At 35.6% G+C, this 23,477-nt stretch overlaps 2 protein-coding genes across 2 annotated transcripts; one reads left to right on the top strand and one right to left on the bottom strand.

Annotated features, from left to right (window-relative positions):
- Positions 1-132: 132 nt before the first annotated feature.
- pbld (phenazine biosynthesis like protein domain containing) lies at positions 133-3,348 on the top strand. The gene is given in 9 exon segments (NM_001024411.1): positions 133-260; positions 385-481; positions 576-674; positions 755-864; positions 967-996; positions 1,069-1,157; positions 2,570-2,745; positions 2,835-2,897; positions 3,116-3,348. Coding segments are annotated over 9 exon segments (861 nt in total). The 5' UTR covers positions 133-176; the 3' UTR covers positions 3,229-3,348.
- Positions 3,349-3,420: 72 nt separating this feature from the next.
- dna2 (DNA replication helicase/nuclease 2) lies at positions 3,421-21,479 on the bottom strand. Its single transcript, XM_682882.10, has 23 exons — positions 21,200-21,479; positions 21,054-21,101; positions 19,032-19,978; positions 17,605-17,778; positions 17,344-17,527; positions 14,106-14,254; positions 13,781-13,912; positions 13,416-13,644; positions 13,140-13,257; positions 12,370-12,526; positions 12,080-12,271; positions 11,343-11,573; positions 11,109-11,225; positions 10,902-11,011; positions 10,626-10,735; positions 9,366-9,587; positions 8,621-8,814; positions 8,299-8,388; positions 7,761-7,968; positions 6,902-6,991; positions 6,629-6,811; positions 3,931-4,077; positions 3,421-3,809 (listed from the first exon to the last, which is right to left on the bottom strand). Exons 1-23 carry the CDS (start codon positions 21,227-21,229, stop codon positions 3,756-3,758), a joined length of 4,116 nt encoding a protein of 1,371 aa, XP_687974.6. The 5' UTR covers positions 21,230-21,479; the 3' UTR covers positions 3,421-3,755.
- Positions 21,480-23,477: the final 1,998 nt, after the last annotated feature.

The raw sequence follows: 23,477 nt of genomic DNA, 5'->3' as shown, positions 1-23,477 counted from the left end.
TTCTATTTTAAGAGCAAGACGACAGTGAAAAGGATAGTTGTAAGACATTTTAAAATGTAAGGTCTGTACCTTTAACATGACCCGTATCTTTAAGGTCAAAGTCTAACTTGATTTCAAACACGGCTCTAAAACATAACTAAAAGGTATACTAGAATAGAGCTGGAGAGCTGTAACAAATGGAGATTCCAATCTTTACTGTTGATGCCTTTACTAAAGTGCCTTTCAAAGGCAATCCTGCTGCAGTTTGTCTCATAGAAAATGTAAGTATCACCACAAGAAAGTTTTCTGTTATCAGATTAGTTTAATAAAATGTCAACTTAAAGTGTAATGCTAGGAACACTGCTTGTGTAAATTCTATTACATGCTTGTCTGTAATGTATTCAGGAGCTGCAAGATGATCTTTATCAGAGCATTGCTGCTGAGATGAATTTATCAGAGACTGCTTTCGTCATAAAAGGCAATTCAATGGATTTTTCCACAGGTCTGATTAATATGGTCTGCTTAAGAACATTTTTTTAGATGTACAACAATTTAAATGCCTATTTAGTTATTGTTTAAATGTGTTTTGTTTAAAGGTTCAAGGTTTGGATTACGCTGGTTTACCCCCAAAAGTGAGATTGCACTATGTGGACATGCAACACTGGCCTCTGCAGCAGTGCTCTTTTACCTTAAAAGTAAGAAACGCTTGGATTTGTTAATCGTTTAACAGAGATAACGGACAGTGACCATTATAAACTCTCAATATAAATCACAGAAAACATCAACCCTTTTGTGGTGTTTGAGACTATGAGTGGGGATCTTTATGTGCGTCAAGATGAAGACTCATTAATAATGGACTTCCCTTTAAACAAACCACAGCCCCAGGTACAAGACCCCTCTGAGTATTGAAAATCTCACAATTAATCAAGAATTGGTTCTTGGTTTACATTTATTCAATTTAATTTTAATTGTACGTTTAATTTACAGGACTATAGTGAATTCAAGGATTTATTAAAGGTAACACGGTCTATTAATAGTTTTATTTAATGTGAAGCTACATTTTTGTAATGATTTTTATTACTTTCTCAGGCTGTTGTAGGAGATTTACCCACTGAGGATGTTTGCTACAGTCCAAGCACAAAGAAACTAATGATTCGTCTGGCAGACACATGTGACAGGTAATGCTAGACATTAGGTCAAAACAGGTCAAGTTGTGAAGTTTCAAAAATGTACAGTACATTATACACATTACGTTAGACAGAATGCCTTAGTTAGTTCATCAGAAATACAGCTCTGGAATTTCATTGTTGAAAGATGTGATCCACTGAAGAAACAGTCTCAAGGAACCAAAACTGGCACCAATTTGAGAAATAGATCAAATAACTTGAGAGAACCGAGTTTGGCGGCTAGTCTTGCTCTGCCGAACAAAACAATGAAAAGACAAAGCGTCAGTCCAGTCAAAAGTGGACAAGTTTTATCAGTGGCCTTGTAAGAGGTGCAGGTTCCTGATATCCTGGACACAGGATATGTTTAAGCTGGCCATAAGGATTGGAGTTGAGGACTTGTCCTGTCAACAAGGTGTCTGCTGAGATTAAGTGCTGTGAGTTCTACACATATACTGTATGTCCTCTCTGACCAGGGAGAGCAGTGTTGTGCTTATCTCTAGTACAGATTGATCATTTGGGCTGGATTCAATGTTAACCTCTGGATAATAAGGGATAGACACACAGCCTAGCAACAGAAAGATGTCATTATCCTTACAATGTTGATTTGGGAAGTGTCTACAGCCAATTTGACGTATTTAATATTCAGACTTTCGCGAATGGGTGTGACGGAGCCCACTCAGATACAGAGGAGCCAAACTGTTTAGTAGGTATTTGTACTGGCTTCCTATTAAACATTGAACAATTTGTAAATGTTGGTGATAATGGTCATATTGTTTTGCTAGTATGCACTAGTTGAATTTTGTTTATTAGGTTTGCAATTTCACAAAAGTTTGAGATGTGGACTTAACATGACAGATCACTATCAAACAATATACCCAAGCTGTTGCTCACTAAAATTTAAGATTTAACAGAAGATCCATCCAAATTTAGGCAGTATTGTTTTCTGTGTGTGTAAAAAAAAAAAAAAAAAAAAAAAAAAAACTTTTTTTTTTTTTAATGATATCTACTAGGGGTAGTATAAACAATGTGAAAAGAAACAATCCCAAAACTAAGCCTTGTGTAAAAATATACAGATCTCTTTATTTACTTCTATAAACTGTTTATAATTGTCAAAGTTATCATTTGAAATATGCAAATTAGATTCCACTATTGCCAACTAGATTAGCAAAACTATTTTATGAAACATTGTGGTCAACAGCATCAAAAGCAGCCAGTAATACTAATAGAGAGTTGCAACATGATCTAATGATAGTAGGTCATGTGTATCTGACTATGGCTTTTCAGTTATAGGCAAAGGTTTAAATGACAGAAAATGCAGATTAAAAAATTAAGACAGAGGGTTAAAAATGTTTAACATGCAATCAGAGAAATTTACAATTTACCATAAATGCAAAATGTTCTGATGTGTTGTTGATTGTTGGCAGATCTGATCTTGTGTCTCTGAGGCCAGAGGCAGATTCTCTTCTGAGATCAGAGACCACTGGCAAGATAAAAAGTGTTGTTGTAACACTGAAAGGGGCTCAGAAAGCTCAGCCTGGATATGACTTCTACTCCCGCAACTTTGCGCCCTGGGTTGGAATCCCTGAAGATCCAGTCACTGGTGAGGAAAACATTTTAAAAATAAGTGTTTGGGTGGAAAAATGTGTACATTACATCACAAAACATGTAAAATAACTTGATTTTCAAAAGGGTCTGCACATACAGTTCTTGCTGGCTACTGGTCCGAGAAGCTGAAGAAAAAGAAAATGTTGGGTAAATAATACCGAAATAATCATTCACTGCTATAAACACTGGGATAAAGTTAACCTGAGTAAAATGGGGATGAATACACACTGTAGATAAATGTAAATATGTGAGTAAATGATCACAGACTTTTTGTTTTAGAGTGAACTAATCCTTTGAGTTCTCATAATGAATAAAACAAGTTGCTAAGAATAAGCCCTTTAAAACGGATGTATTTGTTTTTCCAGCTTACCAGTGCTCCAGTCGAGGAGGTGAACTGAAGCTGGAGATAAGAGATGACGGCCGACTAGACATCACTGGTGAAGCGCAGATCATTCTTCAGGGAACTCTTAAAATCTAGACAAATCCTAAACGACTGATTGATTAAATTTGAGGAGACGCTTTCAGTGAAATCTGCTGCATTTAATCTTCACTCTACATTAACACACTCTAGGTTATGTGACATTTAATAAAATCTAAATTTATAAAATATTTTTTGTTTATCTTGTGTTAATTCAAAACCATTTTAGAGAAAAAGTAATGCCAAATGTAATAATTGGTGAAATATTTTATTAAACAAAACCTTAAAATTCTGAAAAATGTAAGAAAAACAAATATAAATACTTACATTTATATATTTCTGTATATATAAAATGCACATGTTCAAAACGGTCTAGACACTACATGGATAAAACTATAATGACTTTAAAAATGTGACATGAGGTAGAAATTAATTTCGCTATTCAGTCATGAAGGCAACTATATTAACAGTACAGTACAGTTATCTGAATCGTATGTATTATTTTACTTAAGTGTTTTTTTCAAGTAACTGTTCACAGCATTATCTTTGTGATGTAGCACACAGTTTACAAGAGGTTTTTATTTTTATCAGAAGATGACTCCAGGTAGTCCCTCGTGTGCAGCAGGAGGTAGCTGGAAGATGTGACTTCAGTTAAGGAGAAATTAAAAATATGGTAAAAAAAAAAGTTAAGCTAGGTCATTTAAAAAGCCTGGATAAACCTGTGATGAGATTCTGCCATTTTATTGCGGTTGTGAAGGATATCATATCTTCCTGCTGAAGGTGGCAGAGAAGTTTCTCCAGCGGTGCGTACCGGCGAAGAGTGGGGGCAGAGCCCAGCATGAGGAGCTTGTGTTTGGCTCTAGTGATGGCCACATTCAGCCTACGCCAGTCCTGGAGCAACTCTCCCAGCTGAAAAGTTATGCAAATTTGTTACAAACCTACACTCAAAAAAATAGTTTCTTCAAATGACTTATTTAAAATAGGCTGAAGAACACAATTCCCCACTATATTTTGGGAAAACTTAATTGTTTTATGTTCATTCAGCCTAAATGAGTAAAATCTAATAAGTTAACTTAATTCCTTCATGTTATCCTAACACAAATGCATTGTGTGGAACCCAGGATTTTTTAGTGTACACTGCTTTGAAAAATGGCAACACTTTAGTTTAGGAACAAATATTACATGCATATTATAAAAGCATTGGCTGTATATTATTACTCATAGAGTACAAATTATGTATTATCTTATTCTACATCCATAATTATTGATAACTGCCTAATAACTAGGCCCACATGGAATCTGCGCGCGCAGTATTCCGCAGATTTCTGGAGATTTTTAGCCCATTATTAATTCTGTTTATTTACTTTAGTAAATGTGTAAATATGAATTTATTCAGTTTTTATTCAGTAATTTATTACTTTTTATTTAATATATTAAGGTTTTAGTTATGATACTCCGCTGAATACTCCTAAAATAATTCCGCAGAAAACCACAGATTTTTACCAAAATTCTCAGCAGAAATAGCAAAAAACGTCCGCAGATTCCGTCTGGCCCTGCTAATAACTATTAATTGGAGAAAATCAGAAGTTTACGTATTAAAAAGTCATGGTAAATGGTTCATTAATAGGGAGAAGAAAATGAAATGAATTAAATTTACAGGCATTAGCAGAACTTATCAATGTCATGTATATCTATTTGGGATGTAAAAATTCACCTGACTCACGATTTGATACGATTTAGTCACAATTTTTTATATAATTTGAAACAAATTTAAGGTGAAGAGCTCTTTTTTTTTCTTAAATGCTGCACTTTTTTGCTAAACTTTTCTGCCATAATTCAATTACTATTAAAAAAAAAAAAAAAAACTGAAGAAGACTTAATATATCAAACTAAAACGGTGACTGTGCTGGGATTCGATTTTCAGCCAGCTCACGGTAAATCGTTACATCCTATATCTGGCAGAAAAATTTTTAGGTTTTACAGAGTTAATATATTTACAGTAACAATAGAGTATTAGCAGTATACTTTTTAGAGTATTATCTAGTCCCAAAATACGATATCGTTGTAATACAGGTTTTAACAATTTAATACATTTGATAATTTGATAATTTGTCTACAGCTATCATAGGCAGATTCTGATGAGAAAGTCACATGATAAATCAAAGCTTACCAAACACAGCTTTTCCACAATCTGAGGTGGTAAACTAAGTATACAGAAGGTGCCTTTGTGAAAAGAAGGAGATTTGAGCCCAAGAGCTTTGGGACACACAATTTTACAATTGCTTCAATCACAGTTTGTTCTGTTGCTTAGTTACATTCATTTAGTCACAATTCAAATGGCCCTGTCAATCAGCACTTGTTTACATCCTCCACATTTCTTTTATATTTAATTTCCTACTGTGCTGTTGATGAAGTGGCACATTAAACTTTCAGAGGAGTTTCATGCAAAAAAATCTGCTGAATGCTTTTGCTGCTTTAATGATGCATCAATCTTTATAAAAGTTCACAATGTTGTAATAGATTAAATATAACATGGATAACGTCAGGGTAGATAGTTTAAACCCTTTTAAATCTCTATTCGTAATCATCAGTTTGCCACATCGGCCATGTTTGTAGTTTTTAAAGAATTTAACATGTTTGTAGTTTTATTTGAACCTTCAATGTGCAGTGTTTTGTAAGCAATATGTGCCATTAGAGCACAGTGAGCACAGATCTGTACTTTGAATTTCTACCTGAATGTGTAGATCATCTGAGTAACTACAATACTCGATTAAACACAATATAATTTGGGAATTTTATTGTCTAATACTATATAGCAGGGCTCACCAGACTCGTCCTGGTGGGCTGGTGTCCTGCTGATTCTAGCTCCAACCCTAATCAAACACCAGAACATGCCAATCAAAGTTTAAAGCTGCGGTCACACTGTTCTCCCCAATAGACTTCCATTCATACACATAGGAATGTGACACACTGAAAACGCAAGCTCGTGTGACAAGTTTCGCAGTTGCCTGCAATGGAAAGTTCAAGCTTGGTGAACTCTGACATGCGAAATCGCATCATGTGGCTGCGTAAGACAAATAAAAGATCAAACCATGACCTCTCTGTACAGAAATTTCAAATATGGACCAATCGCTCGATTTTTTTAATGTCTAATCATCTTGTTGAATCCCACCTCATTTAGCAGCGCTGTACAACAAAATTTTGCAAGCTTAAACTCTGGTGTGGCCACTGCACTACTGGGTATACTTAAAACTTCCAGGCAGGAGTGTAGAGGAAATCTAGAGCTAAACTCCTCAGAACACCAGCCCTTCAAAACCAAGTTTGGTGACCCCTGCTATAGAGGATGGATATTATGCAAATGTTTGTGCAGTGAATAACTCCAATTATACTACACTTTGCTGATAATAACAACAGTAACAGGCCCCTTAAATATTCGTTTTTCAGTAATGAGACCACTTACGTTGCCTTCAGCATTACTTCTAACAAAAGACACGATGATGACGCTCTTGTCACGTCCTTGGTATTTGTCCACAGTGTTGACTTCAAGTGCTTTAAAGGCGTCTCCCTGAAGCAGACTGGAGATAACTTTCAGCTGTTGTCGATACGGAGCGATGACCCCAATATCACATGCTCTGCATCCAGCCTACAAACACATTATTTTCAATCATTAGAGAAAAAAAAAAAAAATCAGAAGATTTCTTTACATTGCATACAACAAATGACATGTTCATACCTTAAGCAGCAGAGTAACAAGGCCTTGTACTAAAACAGCTTCAGTGTGATTACTGATCCCACTTTTCTCCACAGTTTCAGGGGCTGCAACCTGCAAATAAAAAACTACATCATATAATAATGATAAGGCAAGAACTTTTCTGGGATTCCATGAGAGGCAATAAAGGTTCAGATTGCGGCATGTCAACAAAAAACATGCCCTCCTATTGCTTTGGCTTTAATTTTATGGCTAGACTGCAAATCTGAAAATGACATCAGAAAATGCAAATCACAGATGACAATTGGGCAAAAACAAACTTAACAACTGAAATGGTGAATAGTGTTACTACATAAACTACAGCACTGCTATCATTCCACAAATTTTCACACAAGATTTGAATTTACAAATAATAGATCAGGTTCATTAGTATTTTGGAGATAAAACTGTTTCAACAGATTAAATATCACTTCATGAACGCAAGAACCACAGACATAATCTGTTACTAAATGAGAACCACAGTTTCAAACTCCTCTCCTTTATTGCATGACCACTATGGCCGTTCAACAACAAAACAATTACTCCCGATCACCCTGGAGGTGACCTTTTTATAGTACATAAAAGTCCTCACTTTCCTTTCCATGTGCTACATACACATCAACTGTCATAACCAAAAATGAACTTAACTGCTCTTTTATTTTATTGGTTTGTTTGCCCAGAAAGCTTTTGATTAGCTAAAGGTTTTCAACTTGCTTGCAATGATTAGTTAAACATTTTACTCAGGTCAACCAAAATCGACATTTTTTCTTTCAAAACAAATGGGATCATGTCACTATGTTTCTTGTTATGAATTGGGTAAAAAACAAAACGATGACAGACTGACCTCAGAGGTGTCCAGGAAACAGACAGGACTGTTGGGCTCCAGTGCGGCCTGGACCCAAGCACTGTACTGCGGCTGACACACGTACAGCTCCAGCTCCTCCTCTGCCTGAGCTCTACTGGGCAGCTGAAGCACTGCGTTTGCCGTCTTCTCAGAGCCACACTCCAGCCGGCCCTCATACATCAGAGCATTGCTGAGAGACATGATCGCACTGAAGGACACAAAACAACAAGTGTTGGAGCTGTACAGTCACAAATGGATGTTGTGAAAATTATTACAGATATTTCAGATTTAAAAAGGTTAGTTTGTAAAATTAAACTTGCATATGGTCTCTTTACATCATTATCTTTATGAATACTTGATACTGATCTGGAAGATGCTGATTAACACTATTTAATGCAAAGGTAATTTAAATTGTGTGTGTCAGGTGTTTCTTTGCCTCCATGTTGTGCATTATTGAATTTATTTTCATGCACAGCCATAGATTATCCCTTACTCATGCTATTTTACAACCTCATAAGTGAATTGTCAGACTCCTCACCTGTTCATCCTGTACTGCACATTCAGCTGAACAACAGCATCCCTGTGGTGTTCCAGACGTTTGAACAAACTCTCATCCATGCCCAAGGACCTAATTAAAAAAAAAATTATATACATACATACACACCATTTAAAATCTGTGCAAAGACTTTGGACAAAGCAATAAGTTGTGCTAATAAATGATATTAGTAAGACTTTAAAAAAATAATAATAATAATAATAATAATTCACAAAAACTAAAAAGCTAAGATACAAATGGCATTCAAAGTAAAATTGTGAATATCTTTCAGAAGTTCACCTGAATGAGGACACAAGCACATTACCTGGCCTCAGCATTCTGCACAATAGGAGGAAGCTGTTGATGGTCTCCCACCAAGACAAAGCGCTGGGCGTAGAACAGTGGACCTATACACACAGGCTGACTGATCTGAGACGCCTCATCAACGATGCAGAAGTCAAAGCGCCTGCGGCTGAAAATTGGGTGTTTAACACCCATACAAGTCGTGGCCACAATCAGCTGAAAAATAACCATTTATTGAGGCTTAAGTAAGTGTTTTTTTTCTCATCATGTAAAAATAGCAAAATATAGAGTAATTAAAATATTTTCATATTATATTATTAATAGATATATGTTCAAAATGTTCAGGGCAAGAAAGATTTTTTTTAATGGAAATTAAAGCAAAAACACATTACAAGATCAGAAGTACAAATCCAGTCTTGTGTTGCAGTGATAAATTTAAGCAATACCATAATTATCTATTTTTTAATCTATTTTTATTTATTAACAAAAAAAATCAATATTATGTAAAAATATCCTACCATAAATTTATCAAAACTTTTTTTTTTTTATTTGATTAGTAACGTGCATTGCTAAGGACTTCATTTGGACAATTTTAAAAGTGATTTCACCATATGTAAATCTTTTTTGAACCCCCCTGTAACAGGTGTACCTCACCTCTGCCAAAAATGGTCATATCTTAAAAAGCCATACTGCAAAGGAAAGCTTATTTAATCAGTTTTTAGTTGTGTTTAGTTAGTAGTTTCTTTTACTACACTTGTGTGCCTTACCTCTCTGCTGTACAGTTGTTCCAGCTCCTCTAGAGTTTGGATGCCTTTGGCACGGCATGCCTCCTCTGTGAAAGGCAGGATCTCATGATGGACTTTTTGAGGTCGACCCAGTCTCAGAAAGCCGATCTTAAACCTCTTCAGTTTCAGCAGGATGTTGTCCACAGCAGAGTGGGTGTAGCTAGTCAGAAGAACACTGAAGCCACAAGCATGGAGAATTCGCACCTGTGATAGGAGAAAGTGCGAAATAAAGGTCACATTAACATTCATTTGAAGTAAAACATTTACATTTACATTTAGTCATTTAGCAGACGCTTTTATCCAAAGCGACTTACAAATGAGGACAAGGAAGCAATTTACACAACTAAGAGCAACAATGAATAAGTGCTATAGGCAAGTTTCAGGTCTGTAAAGTCTAAGAAGGGAAGTATTAGTAGTATTAGTATTTTTTATTTATTTTTTTATAATTTTTTTTTTGGGGTACAGTTAGTGGTATATCCAGAGAGGCAATTGCAGATTAGGAAGTGAAGTGGAGACTAAATAGTTGAGTTTTTAGCCGTTTCTTGAAAGTAGCGAGTGACTCTGCTGTTCTGATGCAGTTAGGGAGTTCATTCCACCAACTGGGCAGATTGAGCGTGAGCGTTCGCGAAAGTGATTTCTTCCCTCTTTGGGATGGAACCACGAGGCAACGTTCATTCACAGAACGCAAGTTTCTGGAGGGCACATAGATCTGCAGAAGTGAGAGTAGATAAGAAGGAGCAAGGCCAGAAGTCACTTTGTAGGCAAACATCAGAGCTTTGAATTTGATGCGAGCAGCGACTGGCAGCCAGTGCAAATGGATGAGCAGCGGAGTGACATGTGCTCGTTTAGGTTCATTGAAGACCACTCGTGCTGCTGCGTTCTGGAGCAGCTGAAGAGGCTTGATAGAGTTAGCTGGAAGCCCAGCTAGTAGAGAGTTGCAGTAATCCAGTTTGGAAAGAACAAAAGCTTGAACAAGGAGTTGAGCTGCATGTTCAGATAAGAAGGGTCGGATCTTTCTGATGTTATAGAGTGCGAATCTGCACGATCGAGCAGTTCTAGAAATGTGGTCATTTCTAGAAGTAAAAGTCATGTAAAGAAAATGACTTTTTAGTGCAAAAAACCTTGGCTGACTTCAAGTGGAATAAAAAGTCTTGTGTAACATACAGACCAAATATTAAACCCAAAAGTCGCATACATCAGCTAGTGACTAAACATAATAATTTCAAATCATGATAAGCTTACCAGTGTACAGATGGTGGTAGTTTTCCCAGTACCCGGCATTCCCACAATAAGCGTGTAATCTTTAGACAGAAGCACTTTTTTCATTGCTTGTTTCTGGGGTTTGTTGAGTCCTGTGAGGCAGCATTTAATTAAAACACATTAAGTAGGAGTGGAGAAGCTCTATTATTCAAATTAGCACATCAAGGGCACGCTTTAAAGCAGCTCACTGCAGAAAAAGTCAGCTTATTGCTATTAAATGTAATAAGATTCTCGGGTGAAGGCAGTGTATGAATGCACCTTTCAGAATGTTGGCCACAATGTCCTTGGCATCTCGTGGCAAAACACTGCTGAGGCTGTCAATGAACTGAGGAGGCCTGAATTCCACAATCAACTCTCTCAGTCTTTCACTGCATAAATATAAACATATGTAGTTTGAAATGGTATCAAAAACATTAGCAGTGAAACACTTAAAGATGGAAAACAGAACTAAGGTGATGTTCAGACCTTGTTGGAGTGTTTTCCATTAACATAGAAAGGTTTCCGAGATGAGTGCTAAGACCACCTGCACCTTCATCCTGGTCCAGTCGGAAAACAGTGTTTGAGGAATACTTGGAAAGGTTTCTGCAACAATTTGAATGTAGAATAAAGGTATTTTGTAGCCTAACTTGAATACTTGATAGATTCTAGTAAATTAATAACAAAACAAAAAAAGAACAAAAATCACAAGAAGATACTTACTTGTCCAGCGAGCAAGTAACTCGGTTAACTGCAATTTCTGTGACGTATCCGGTGGACAGGCCAATGAGCACAGAGTCCTGATCACTGACAACAATCCTATCACCCACTATCAGGCCAGTAAGAGTCTGCTCGCCCTCCTTCCTCTCAAAGCTGTGCTTGTAAACACCATCAGACAGAATGCTAACGCCTCCAGCTAACCGCATGTTACCCGCACAGCCACCAATTTTCTCCCTGAGAACCAAACAACATAAGAACAGGGATGCAACTAACAGCAAATACATTCAATTAATTCTATCAAAAACCATTTATTTTTTAGGACCTTAAAATGTATGAAAATGTTTTTATGAATGGCTTGATCCAAATCTTGGAAGAGATAATATTATAGAATAAACAATTTAATTCAAGTTAAACCCTTTTCAGGATTTGACTGCTCTGTGAAAGTGTACTGATCAATGTCTACATGTGAGAAAATGTGTCTTGCTTTAACCTTCACAGTTTATATAGATTGCATTTACAATGTATTTTTTAAATTAAACAGACATTTTGCTCAAAAGCATTGGTGGGAGGAACATTATACTGGAGAAAAAGAAATCCCTCAGCTTTAACTATAAATATCTTTATTTTGCACTTCAAAGGTGAATAGAAAGGCTTTCAGGTAGACTTAGAATGACATTAGAGTGAGTAAATGATTAAATAATGTACCTTTTTCTGAGAATTAATTAAGTAAAAACACCCACCTCTGTTGAGCAGTCTGAAGCCAGATATTACGCCGACCTCCTTTTTTCTCCATGGTGAGAGCCTCCAGTGAGCAGAGCAGCAGCCAGTGGCTAAAGTACTGGAGGTGCACCTGACTGAGGTGTTCACTCTCTGACTGCACAAAGGCCTGTGGATTTTCACTGCACTTCTCCACAGGATCTCTCTCCACAGCTCTAAACAAATGATAGATTTTGGCAGTAGCTCAATGACATTAAAGAACTGTTTGACTTTTCAATTGTGAAGAGAACATGCAAAGAGTAGAAAATGGCACCTGTTGTAAATTGCACAGTTCCTTTTCTGAGGACAATATTTGCAAGTTTGCTGGTCAGATACAATGGCAGGCAATTGGGCCATTTGACTTTTCCCATCCACCTTGATCAGGTTGTTGCCAATGTGATGGGCCAATGAGTTCCTTATTTTAATCAGCTCTATGATAAGGAAAATACTGAAGGGTTAGTTCAACAAAAAATTACTTTGTCTCATGTTATTCCAAACCCATAATCTGATCATCTTCAGAACACAAATGAAAGCAAAACATTTGATCATTATAAAAATTCAAGATATTTAATCAAAGTTTTCTGAAGACATGCAAAGACCTAATGAACAGATATAATTCAGGCCTTTATTCACATATGAACACACCTCATAGGTTCATGCTGAAGGTCAAATGCGTTGGACTGACAGGAATGAATGAACCTCATTATTCTCATACACCAAGCAAGAACGCTTGAGCTTATGTGAACAAAACTGAAGGCTGCAAACATTGTTTGCTGACAAATGTTTATATCTAAATAAAATCCCTTGATTCAATTTATGAAGCAATCACCTTTTTTCCTCTTGATTGATGTTCTGAAGTGTCAGAGAGTATTGGGTCAATAGTCTTTAAATGTAAGGAAAGACTTCCCATAGATTAGATATCTTAATTTAGGTTTCAAAGGTGGAAGAATGTCTTTTGTATTTAAAACAACATGAGAATGCATAAATGTAAACAGAATCTTCATTTCTGTCCTTTACAAGTATAAACCTCTATATAAATCTAACCTCTCCTGTCCATGTGATTGCCCACAACAGGATGTAGACTGCCAGTCTTCAAGTAGACAAGGAAACCTGCCTCTGGATCACAACGTCTAGCTGAGCTCATCAGTGTGTACAGAATAACCTAAAATACAAACAATATGTCAAGCATCAAGCAACAAGTAGTGATATATATATATATATATATATATATATATATATATATATATATATATATATATATATATATATATATATATAATTTAATTCTTTTTTTCTCCATAGGTGATTGTGTTTTTGTACCTGACTGCGATGCTCAATGGAGTTAGACTCTTTGCCAGTTTTCAGCTCCAGTGGCACAATTCTTTCCATGGGCTTCCTGCCTCTCCGGTGAATCTTAACTCCAGCTGTGACATCAATCTTTCCCTTCAGACCAAAACGTGGACACCAAATGTTCTCCTCAATGTCCACAAAATCAGTAACCATCACGCTACTGGAAGCATCTTGTTTGCTCAGAGCCCCATCACTAGGGCTAACAACAAAGAACCACATAAACCATTAACTTCATCCATAATATTACATTGAAGAAACCAGAAAATGCTGACAGCAGACTGCATGACACATCCAATAAACATTTGTTAAAAGAAGTATATAAATAATACACTCACAGTTTTAGAGTCAGCTGTTTTTGTCCTGCCTGTGGGGAAGTGTGGAGGTATTGTTTTGCCCATTCAGATATAGAGGGAAGATATTCTTCAACTTCCTGTCTCATGTCAGCCTGAGTCAGCTTTAGACTGTACCTAATTTAATGAAACATGAAAAAACACAATATATAGCCAGTTGTGTCATTTACATCCATTTCAAGGCAATATCATAACATATAGTATTACGATGGTCAAAAGCTGCTTTACTAAAATTTAAGGCAAACAAGTACAAATGGCAGCCCAAGTTTGCCACTAAAGGTGGAGTTGACAGTTACAGGAGAGTACTTACATTTGTCCGAGGTAGTTGGGGCTTCTTAAGGCCTCCGTGGCAAATGTCTGTATCTTCTCTGAGGAGAAATCTGAGGACATGGCTGCTTTTTGAAAGATATCATGAACTATTGTACCATTTAACATCTGCTTGGATCCACCATCAAATGCCTGTTTAAAAACAGCAACACCACACACACAACAATTTTTCAGTGTTGAGTAAAGTTACTTTTAAAAATAATATATTACTAATGTATACCATCTTACTCTTTAAAACAGACAAAAAAAAAAACAACAACACATTTTCACATTACTTTCATTAAAATGTAACTTCCAGATTTAATATGCTTATATATGCTAAATACGGAAAACTCTAAAAGTTAGAATAATACTTAATAATAATAAATAATAATTAATAATAAAGATAATGTTTAAAATGAACTGCTACACTAAACTGACAATCAGCACTGAAATAAAAGCTAAATTGACATTTAGACTTCACATTACTTATTACAGCTAATCATGAACTTGTTTCAACACCCATTGACTGTTTTCATGGCAGATTTATTCAAACACCTTAAAGTGCTGCATGTAATTTTTTGACTCTTCTAAAGGATAAAAATACCATAATTTAAGAAATGTCTAAGTGAACATTTTGGTTTATCTGAAAAACAATGCTGAAGTCAGATATTTTGCTTAGAAACTGTGAGTTACATGCTGGTACCCTGTCTTTGCTTTGGTTTGCCAGTTTAGCCAAATGTATTTCAGCACCCCGGGTTGCCTTGGTTGAAAACCACATATTTCATTCAGAAAGGCTCTCAAAGCATGCGCCCATGACCAAAATGCAACCTCCAGTGGACAGTAGCAGACTCCGAAATGAGACACAGATTCAGAGTTCAACATGAGGTGGTTATTAATTAGCAAATGACATAAATATTGGAAACACAAACAATAGGTGAGCATGTTGCATTGTAACCCTGTGTCCTAACAACACAGTAGCCGCATTTCAACTATCACGCCTAAAGTGAGCGAGCCAGGGTGAGCCAAGGCCAGTCGCGTTTACACTGTCACTTCCGGGGCTTAATCGGGCCAAATCGGGGCTTTCTTGGGGCCAGCGGCCGGCTGTTTTCGGCCCGCCGAATACCTTGGGCTTGATGTTTCAATAACGCATAATAATCTTTACACCAAATTAAAGACACAGCACACAGTAAAGGTTTTCGAGAGTTTTTGTCAAGTTTAAAAGGTAAGTTTGTGCGTGTTTAGATGCTTGTATGTGTGTGTGAGACCGAGGAAAAGTGTCCTCCCTTCACAGCTCTGTTGATGCTGCGCGGCTTTTTTCTTTTTGTTATTTATTTTGGAGATAACACACAATATGAACACAACAGAAAGACATGAAACTGTACAGATGTCCTGTCCACGTTTGTAAGCTCAAAACAATAGTGTCATAACTTCATAAAATAGCCTAAGCTATATTAAAATTATTTAAAGAATTACAAATATCTGATATAATAAAATCACATAAAAAAAATAAAATAATATAAAACTAACAAAAGCTAAACCAATTTAGGTATATACAATACATAAATTAAACCGTTTTAAGCCGTATTAAACTTTCATTTTACAAAGGCCTATCTAAAAAATTTTTTTTTAATATATTTTCTAAAAACAATAAACACCGGAGAAATTTTGAAATATTATTTATTAAGTATTTGGATACGATGATATTAATCAAATCATGCAAACAGAGCATTTTGGGTGAGTGAAAGCAGAAACTAAGCTACCCTTTTTTCTGTAGGCTTTTTTTTCTTAAATACATGAAGAGCTTTATTAGTAGGTAGCTGCTGAGCGCAACGAAACATACTCTATATTTTATTTCTTGCTCTTATGTGCTGTAATACTTAACACTTTCCTTAAATATCCTTAAATAAAGGGGAATCGCTAAGTGTCAAATAGCCTATAGGGAAAATTTATGTTTTTGTTCTCTCCGGAGCATTTGGGCTGACTGTTTGACGGCGTCTATCTAAACGAGAATGTTATAAAATACATTTTCTTTTTTCTTTTCATTTTTCTGTCTTTATTAACAGAGAATTTCAGTGGTTTTATATTATGGATGGTGCGCTCACTGCGCTGGGTCCCTCAGTTAGTGGCGAGACCACTCGATTTCGATGCCAACAGTCGATCGGTGAGTAAATGAATATGATGAATGAGAACACACAGGCCTGTGCGTATAGACATATAATGTAATGCTGTACAGTAACGGGTCATTTGTTTGTTTCGGTTGTCTTTATTTGAATTGTTTCGTGATGATGTAATAGTGTGCTTTATCTGCCTTATTCCCGCTGAAGTGGGCGGGTTGTGTGACGTTTGATTCGGGGGACGTTCTGGGGGCAAGGTTGCGAGTTACTAGCCCTTCAGTGGAAACGCGACTTGATTTCGGCCTCACTGCTCAACCTCCCGGGCGATTGGCCCGGCCCGATAAAAGCCCTGGCTTGTACTGGCCCGAAAGTGGAAATGCGGCTACTATGTGACTAGATTTGCAGTTATAAGCAATGTGGCTCTTTGCACCAGACGAAACATGACAATACAACCATTCAGAAGCAAAGAATAGTGCACTTACTCCATTTCAAAGAAATGGTAAGGTTTATAATTGAATTAATACATATTAAACCTTTTTAACATTATTAAATGTAGATGCTGAATCACTGATATGTGTTGGTTTACATTATTTCACGGTTCTGAACTTCTATTTCAACTGTTTTATTTTACTTTCAAGATCTGAGTTAACTATCTGCTGCTGCTTTCAGTAGTATGGCAGTAAATGTAATGTAAAGCGGCCTTCAAACTCCCATTATTACCATTTAATGCTGAATAAAGCACATGAGGTGTACCTCAGTTGATCATCTTATCAAGTTTTCTGTTGTTCAGCTGCAAAATGCAAAAAATAGAAGCCCTTTTTAAAATATAAATTCCAGGTATTGGTTAGGACAAAAACCCCTTTTAATATAAAAATATTCCGTAAAATATTCCTTCCATCGCCTTCATTTAGACCACAATTTAAATTAGCCTTAAAATAGCCTTTAGCTGCTCAATACTTCTGTCGAGGTGGTCAATCTGACAACATACGCATGTGTTTTGATCCAGAAGTGCAATAGCAACATGCTACACCTTTAACAATCTGACAAAGTTGAGCTAAACTGTAAATCCTTTTTTCTTCTACACGCACGCACGAACGCACACTCACACACATTACATTTCCACACCTTGAACATCTCTCCCAGCACCCCTCGCCTCATACAGCGAATGCTGCTGGCAATGCTGGTCCCAGATATCAGCAGGTCAGGCAGAAGAATCAGAAAAGCAGAGTCTCTATCAATTGTCCACAAGCCGGAAACACACTTCCCTTCCAAGTGAATAATGTCCCCTACAGTTACCAGAGTACTTTCCCTACAGAAAAAGAAAGAGACAATCAATAGAAAGAACTTCATTGAGAATCTCTCGCATAATCAAATCATGTTTTGTACCAGCCATCTTTGAGAATGCAGGTCTCTGTGGCCTGACTCGTCTTTGAGCAAGTGATGGTCAAGTGCTTCTCTGAGCAGCTTCTTGACGAGGTAACGTCCTGCACATCCAGCACCCAATATCGGTTATGAACACCAGAGGCCAGCACAACATGCTCAGGTATGCCTTTGTTTTTTCTTGGAAAAAAGAAAAGGGAATTATATTAGGATTAAAAACAGATTTCTTGAAGTTTTTGTGGATTTTTTAAATAATGATTCCTTTATTTTCTTTTTGGCTTAGTCCCTCTTTTAATCAGGGGTTACCACAGCGGAATGAACCGCCAACTTATCAAGCATATATTTTATGCAGCGGATGCCCTTCCAGCTGCACCCAAACACTGGGAAACACCAATACACTCTTGCATTCACACCCACACATACATCATTCATTTGTTCATTTTCTTTTTGGCTAAGTCCCTTTAATAATCAGGGGTCGCCACAGCCGAATGAACTGCCAACTTATCCGGCATATGTTATTCGCAGTGGATGCCCTTCCAGCTGCAACCCATCACTGGGAAACACCTATACACACTCAATCACACACATACACTACGGACAACTTAGCTTAACCAATTCACCTACAGTACTACCCTATCCCCTCAATAATGATTATTAAACAATATTATACTGACAGTGTTGGCAGCTAGTATAAATAATAATGCATGATTTTAGTAACTTTTTGTATAAGTAATAATCAATGATTAATTGAATCATTCAGTCAAATGATTTGTTCAAAACGGCTGATTCATTTAGAAACTAAACAAGTGAAACTTTTACAATTGGATCACTGACAGAAAACAAGCAAAATAAGATATTGATGGTTAGTAAAAATATAAAATCAATGTCACATTTGTGATTTTGCTTAGCTCATTTCTAAGAAAATAGCGTGTGACTTTACTTAAAAGGATAGTTTACCAAAAATGCAAATTTCCTCACCATTTCTGAACACTCAGGTAGTTCTAAACTTTTATAAATGTCTTTCTTTTGTTTGACACAAAACAAAATGTTCAAAATAAAGTTGAAAAATAGCAGTCATGGATATCCATAGTAGAAATAAAACACTATGGAGGTCAATGAAATCTTCTTTTGTGTTCAATAGAAGAAAGAAACTCGGGGTGAGTAAATAATGACAATTTTCATCTCTTTAACCTGAAAATATAAAAGATAATACAGGAGTATAGTTTACTTCTATTGTTTTTATATTATTTGTTTCTAATTTATTTATACTTGTGTCTTTTATTCCTGTTTATGTAAAGAACTTTGAATTGCCACTGTTTATGAAATGTGCTATATAAATAACCTTGCCCTGCCTTGCCTTACTTGAATTATGGCGTTTTAAATGAAAGCTTATTTATGTGCACAACATAATAGGATGAATAAAAGACTCATACTCATGACTGAACTTCTTGGGTTTTGGTGCCTCAGATTTTTGCTCCATCCCTTCATCAAACCAATCGTCCATCAAATCGGCAAAATCGTCCTCAAATGGTACAGGCAAAGTCTTTCCATCAGTAATTTGTTCTTTCACTTGCAGCTCAGATGTATTTAAGGGCCTCTTCTTAGCAATTGGACAGTTAAGAAAAGTACCTTTTTCTTCAGTAGATCCATTTTGTATCCAAGAACTATACGACATCACAAGATCAAAGTCATTTGTTCCAGAAACGGCACCCATGTCTGCCTCTGACTTTACATTACAAGTAGGTGAATTCTCCTTCTCACTAGTACTAAAGCTCAGATGATGAGAGGATCTTCCTGAGTCTTTTGAGAAACCATTTAATTTTTCATTCATTTTCAAACAAGGTCCAGCCTTCAGTCGGCTACCCTCCAAACTCACAGACTCAGTTTTGATTTTTTTCTCAGGACTCTTAGAGAAAGCTTTTTGCAATGTTTCAGAAAATTTATTTTGACTGGCCGTTGCTGAGCTTGGGCCACAATCAGTTATTTTCTGATCTTGAGTAGTCCTGGACTTCTTGGCACTCTGTATGTTTTCAGTGCTGTGCAACAACCTCTTTACGGAGCCTGAGTGACTTACGCCATTCTTGAACTCAAAAGTGTCCTCTGACTCTAAACTGCTGTTTTTCTGTGGCTGAAACAGCTTTCGTGCATTCAGGCTAGGTTTACCCCTGACTCCTTTAGTATGTAGACCACGTGAAACAGGTGAGCGTTTCTCAAATGAAGTGTCTGAAGGCCTCTCGATTCTCAGACTGTCAGGCGTCTCTGGGACAGCAGATGGGTTTGGGGAGCAGGGAACATTTTCGTCCTTCACAAACCCAGTCTTTAAAGAAACAGGGGATCTTGTAATTCCTACTTCACATTTTTTAGGTGACTTTACCGCTACCTGAAAAAACAAAAAATTAATTGAGAAAAAAGTTAAATGCTGAAATGAATGCATTTTAAAACCTTGAACTAACCTAGTGTTTAAAATAAACTGCCATTTGTAAAATATGAAAATAGCACCAGACTCTCCAATTACTCTAATAAATGCTGTTTCTAAAAAAATAAATAATAATAAAAAGTACATTTATTTTTATTAAAAAACAAACAAAAAAAAAACAGCCCTTTCTTTCAAAAAGCTTTAAAAAATGTCTTGTGTTTAAGCATGGGCCGGATTAAGATAACGGTTTGATAATAAATATCTGTTAATAAAAAATATCATGGTTTCACGGTATTGTGATTACCGCTCTAAAATATGTTCTTTTTAAATGTCTGGGTAAAAAAATAATAATAATTTTCCCCCTTTGAACACAACATATTTTATTTTGAGAAACATTTAAAATATTTTGGGATAGTGAACATATCTGTCTAGGCATCGGACGCTAACCGTTTTCAATATTACTGTGGTTTGGAAAATTCAAGGTTTTAAAACAGCGAACATTTTCTGTAATACCGTTCCTAAGTATCTGTAAGATTTTTTATTTACATTTTTGTTTTTTATGACAACAGTATCTCTAGCAGAAAAAATATCCAAAGATGCCATTTTAAATTGTACAGAAATCTTTGTTTTTGAAACAAATGAAGACAGCAGAAGTCAATGACTCATTTTAATTATATGGTCTGACATGTTTACTGCTCCAAAATATCATAAATCTTTCGAAAAAAAAAAAAAAAAAAAGAATATATTGAATTTAAAGGGGAAAAAGGTTTTGTTTTTTACCAAGAAATTTAAAAAGAATATATTTTGGAGCAATAATTACAATACCGGGATACTGACTGTTAAACGTTTTTTTCATAAATAAAATGTAAGGAAAGTGAATTGTGATCAGAGCTATCGGTCTCTAACCTTCAAACATCCTTTTGTGCTGTACAGAATAAACAGTCATTGAAGTATGAAACAACATAAGTGTGAGTAAATAATGATGACGTATCATCATTTAAATGTTTAGGTGAACTGTCCCTGTCAGTCGTGTCCTTACCTTTGAGAGGAAAAAGGAAGAAATGTTTGATTGAACTCCACTGACCATCTAAGATTAAAAGGAAGATGTTAGTTAAGGCAACCCGATTTTCACAACTTAAAAACATCTAACAATATAGCAGCAAACGAACTGAATTAAATACTCACAGATGATCGGCTGGATTTGCACTTCATCATTGTAGACGTATGTGAATAAAACGACTGAAGGCGTTTTGTTCTTTGCAGAAAAGCATAACACTCATTCAAAAACTTTAAGCATCTCACACCACTGTAAAGCTGCTCTAAAAGATGAACTTCGTCCAGAAACTGATGACGTTATTCTTACAGCCAGACGGACATCTGAACGTAACTGTTACTTTCACATGAATTAAATGCAATTGCTGGCGTAAATAACGTTTGATTCATCTGTGCAGTGAAACAGATTCCCGCGTAGAATTAATAAACATCACATGATAAGCAACTTCTTCTTCGTTGTTTCTTGTTTGCGGAACTTCCAACGCCATTGCAGATACACTGCCACCCAGTGACAGTCCTATCAGTCAGTCGAGTCGTTTTGCAGTGATCATTATATCATACATAAACAACAAAACCAACAATTATATCGTTGTTGTTTTTTGTAACGAGAGATAAATTTATGATTACCAAGACAACAAACAAACGCTTATTCATGAGGCTCGTTGTTGAAAGCTAACATGTTTTGCTAGCATTTGTTTGGTTTTGTCAAAATTTTGTACACATAAAAAGAAAAAAAAATTAAATAATGTCTACTTTAGTGTTTTATAACGTTTGTGAAAATAATGCAACAATTCAGCTGGCATAAATATATAATATAGGCCTATTTATTATAGGTTGTGCATAAAAATGAAACAACATAGATTTAAACTTGACTCGGTATCTATCATCTTTTCAGTATCGAACACTCTTGGCATGGAAAGCATTACAGTGATGTTACTAACTCCATTGAGTGCATTGTGTCTGACATTGCATCTCTGAGGGATGCAATCTCAGCTTGCATCATAAAGGCTGCATCCAGATGCTGTTAAAAGTATTTGAATCTCTCCTATACTCCTTCCTTAAAATCTCCTATTTCGAATCTCGAGCTACCCCCTATTCAGAACATTGGTTTCCTTTTATGGAAACAGGGATTTTGGAATTGGATTAATCAACAAATTTAATCAGATATTTAACAACAGGAGGCTGAAATCATTTCAGTTATTAAAACAGGAATTTAATTTCCCAAATAACAACTTCTATAATTTTTTGCGACATTTTCTAGAACCGTCTCTTAAGGATGGCAGGATAAGACTTGATCTTTTTGACATGCTAAAACAATTGAAAAAGAAGAAGACAATTTTTTTTTTGCTTTTTTTATTTTGCTTAATGTTATCCAATGTATTGGGCAATTTTGTGGAACTAATTTTAGTGAAGAAAATGGCTTTTGATCTGCTCTGGCATATTTGTTAATAAAAAAATTAATCAGATTGCTATTTAGAAAAACCGACTTATGACTTGCGTCAGAAATCGAATGATTTCTGGCATAACTGGAATCCGCTATGGGAGTTTTTGGAGAATGTTTAATAAAAAACTGTTTTTATTTATTTATATATATTTATTATTTAATTTATGGATTTTTGGTCAATTTTACTCTTTAGAAAATACTTCAATTACAAGCCTATGGCTATATTATTATATATGATGACATGAGACACCTATACCACTGTTCCGTCAGTGCAAATCTTTAACTAAATGTTTAAAAAAGAAAAAATTCAATGAAAAAATAAACAACATATATGGTTATATATTTAACCATATATCTATAGATTAACAATTATATATTATTTTGTGGCTGTACTGTGATTCGTTTTAACATGTCATCAAATGGTTCTTGCTTATAAATATTTAGCCAACATTTTAATGTATGTCAAGTGAAATGTATAATAGTCTTAATCATTAATTTAGTTTCACACAACAAACAAAAAATAGGCAGGACATGTTTTAAAGAATGGAGGGAAAATGGTTTTGATGCCTGAAAAATTATTTCCATCTTGGACTCCAAGGATGTCAGTCTGTTTTGAAAACTGATTTTTAAACTGATTTTCAACTTGTTAGTGCTTTACAGATGTGAGAGACTTTAATAAAAAAAATACAACAGTACATTATGCCATGTAAAGTAATCAGTAATAAAAAGGTGTATTTAAACAAACTATTTAATGATGCACATTAGCAACACAACCACAGTTAAATAAAAAATTACACTCAAATCTTCTAAATATTAAATTACAAATAAACTGTTATATGCTATCTAACTTGAACATTTTAACTTAGAGCTGTAATGCAGCATCAGCCAGCTATTTTAAAATGTTTCATATGCTGTTGTTGCATTAATAGACATGCACAGCTTATTGTAACTGAATACCCTCATAAC

Source organism: Danio rerio, chromosome 13, assembly GCF_049306965.1.
Source record: "Danio rerio strain Tuebingen ecotype United States chromosome 13, GRCz12tu, whole genome shotgun sequence".
Classification (NCBI taxonomy): Eukaryota; Metazoa; Chordata; class Actinopteri; order Cypriniformes; family Danionidae; genus Danio; species Danio rerio.
Note: the sequence above shows the minus strand (reverse complement) of the source record. Positions and strands in the feature narration are given on the sequence as shown.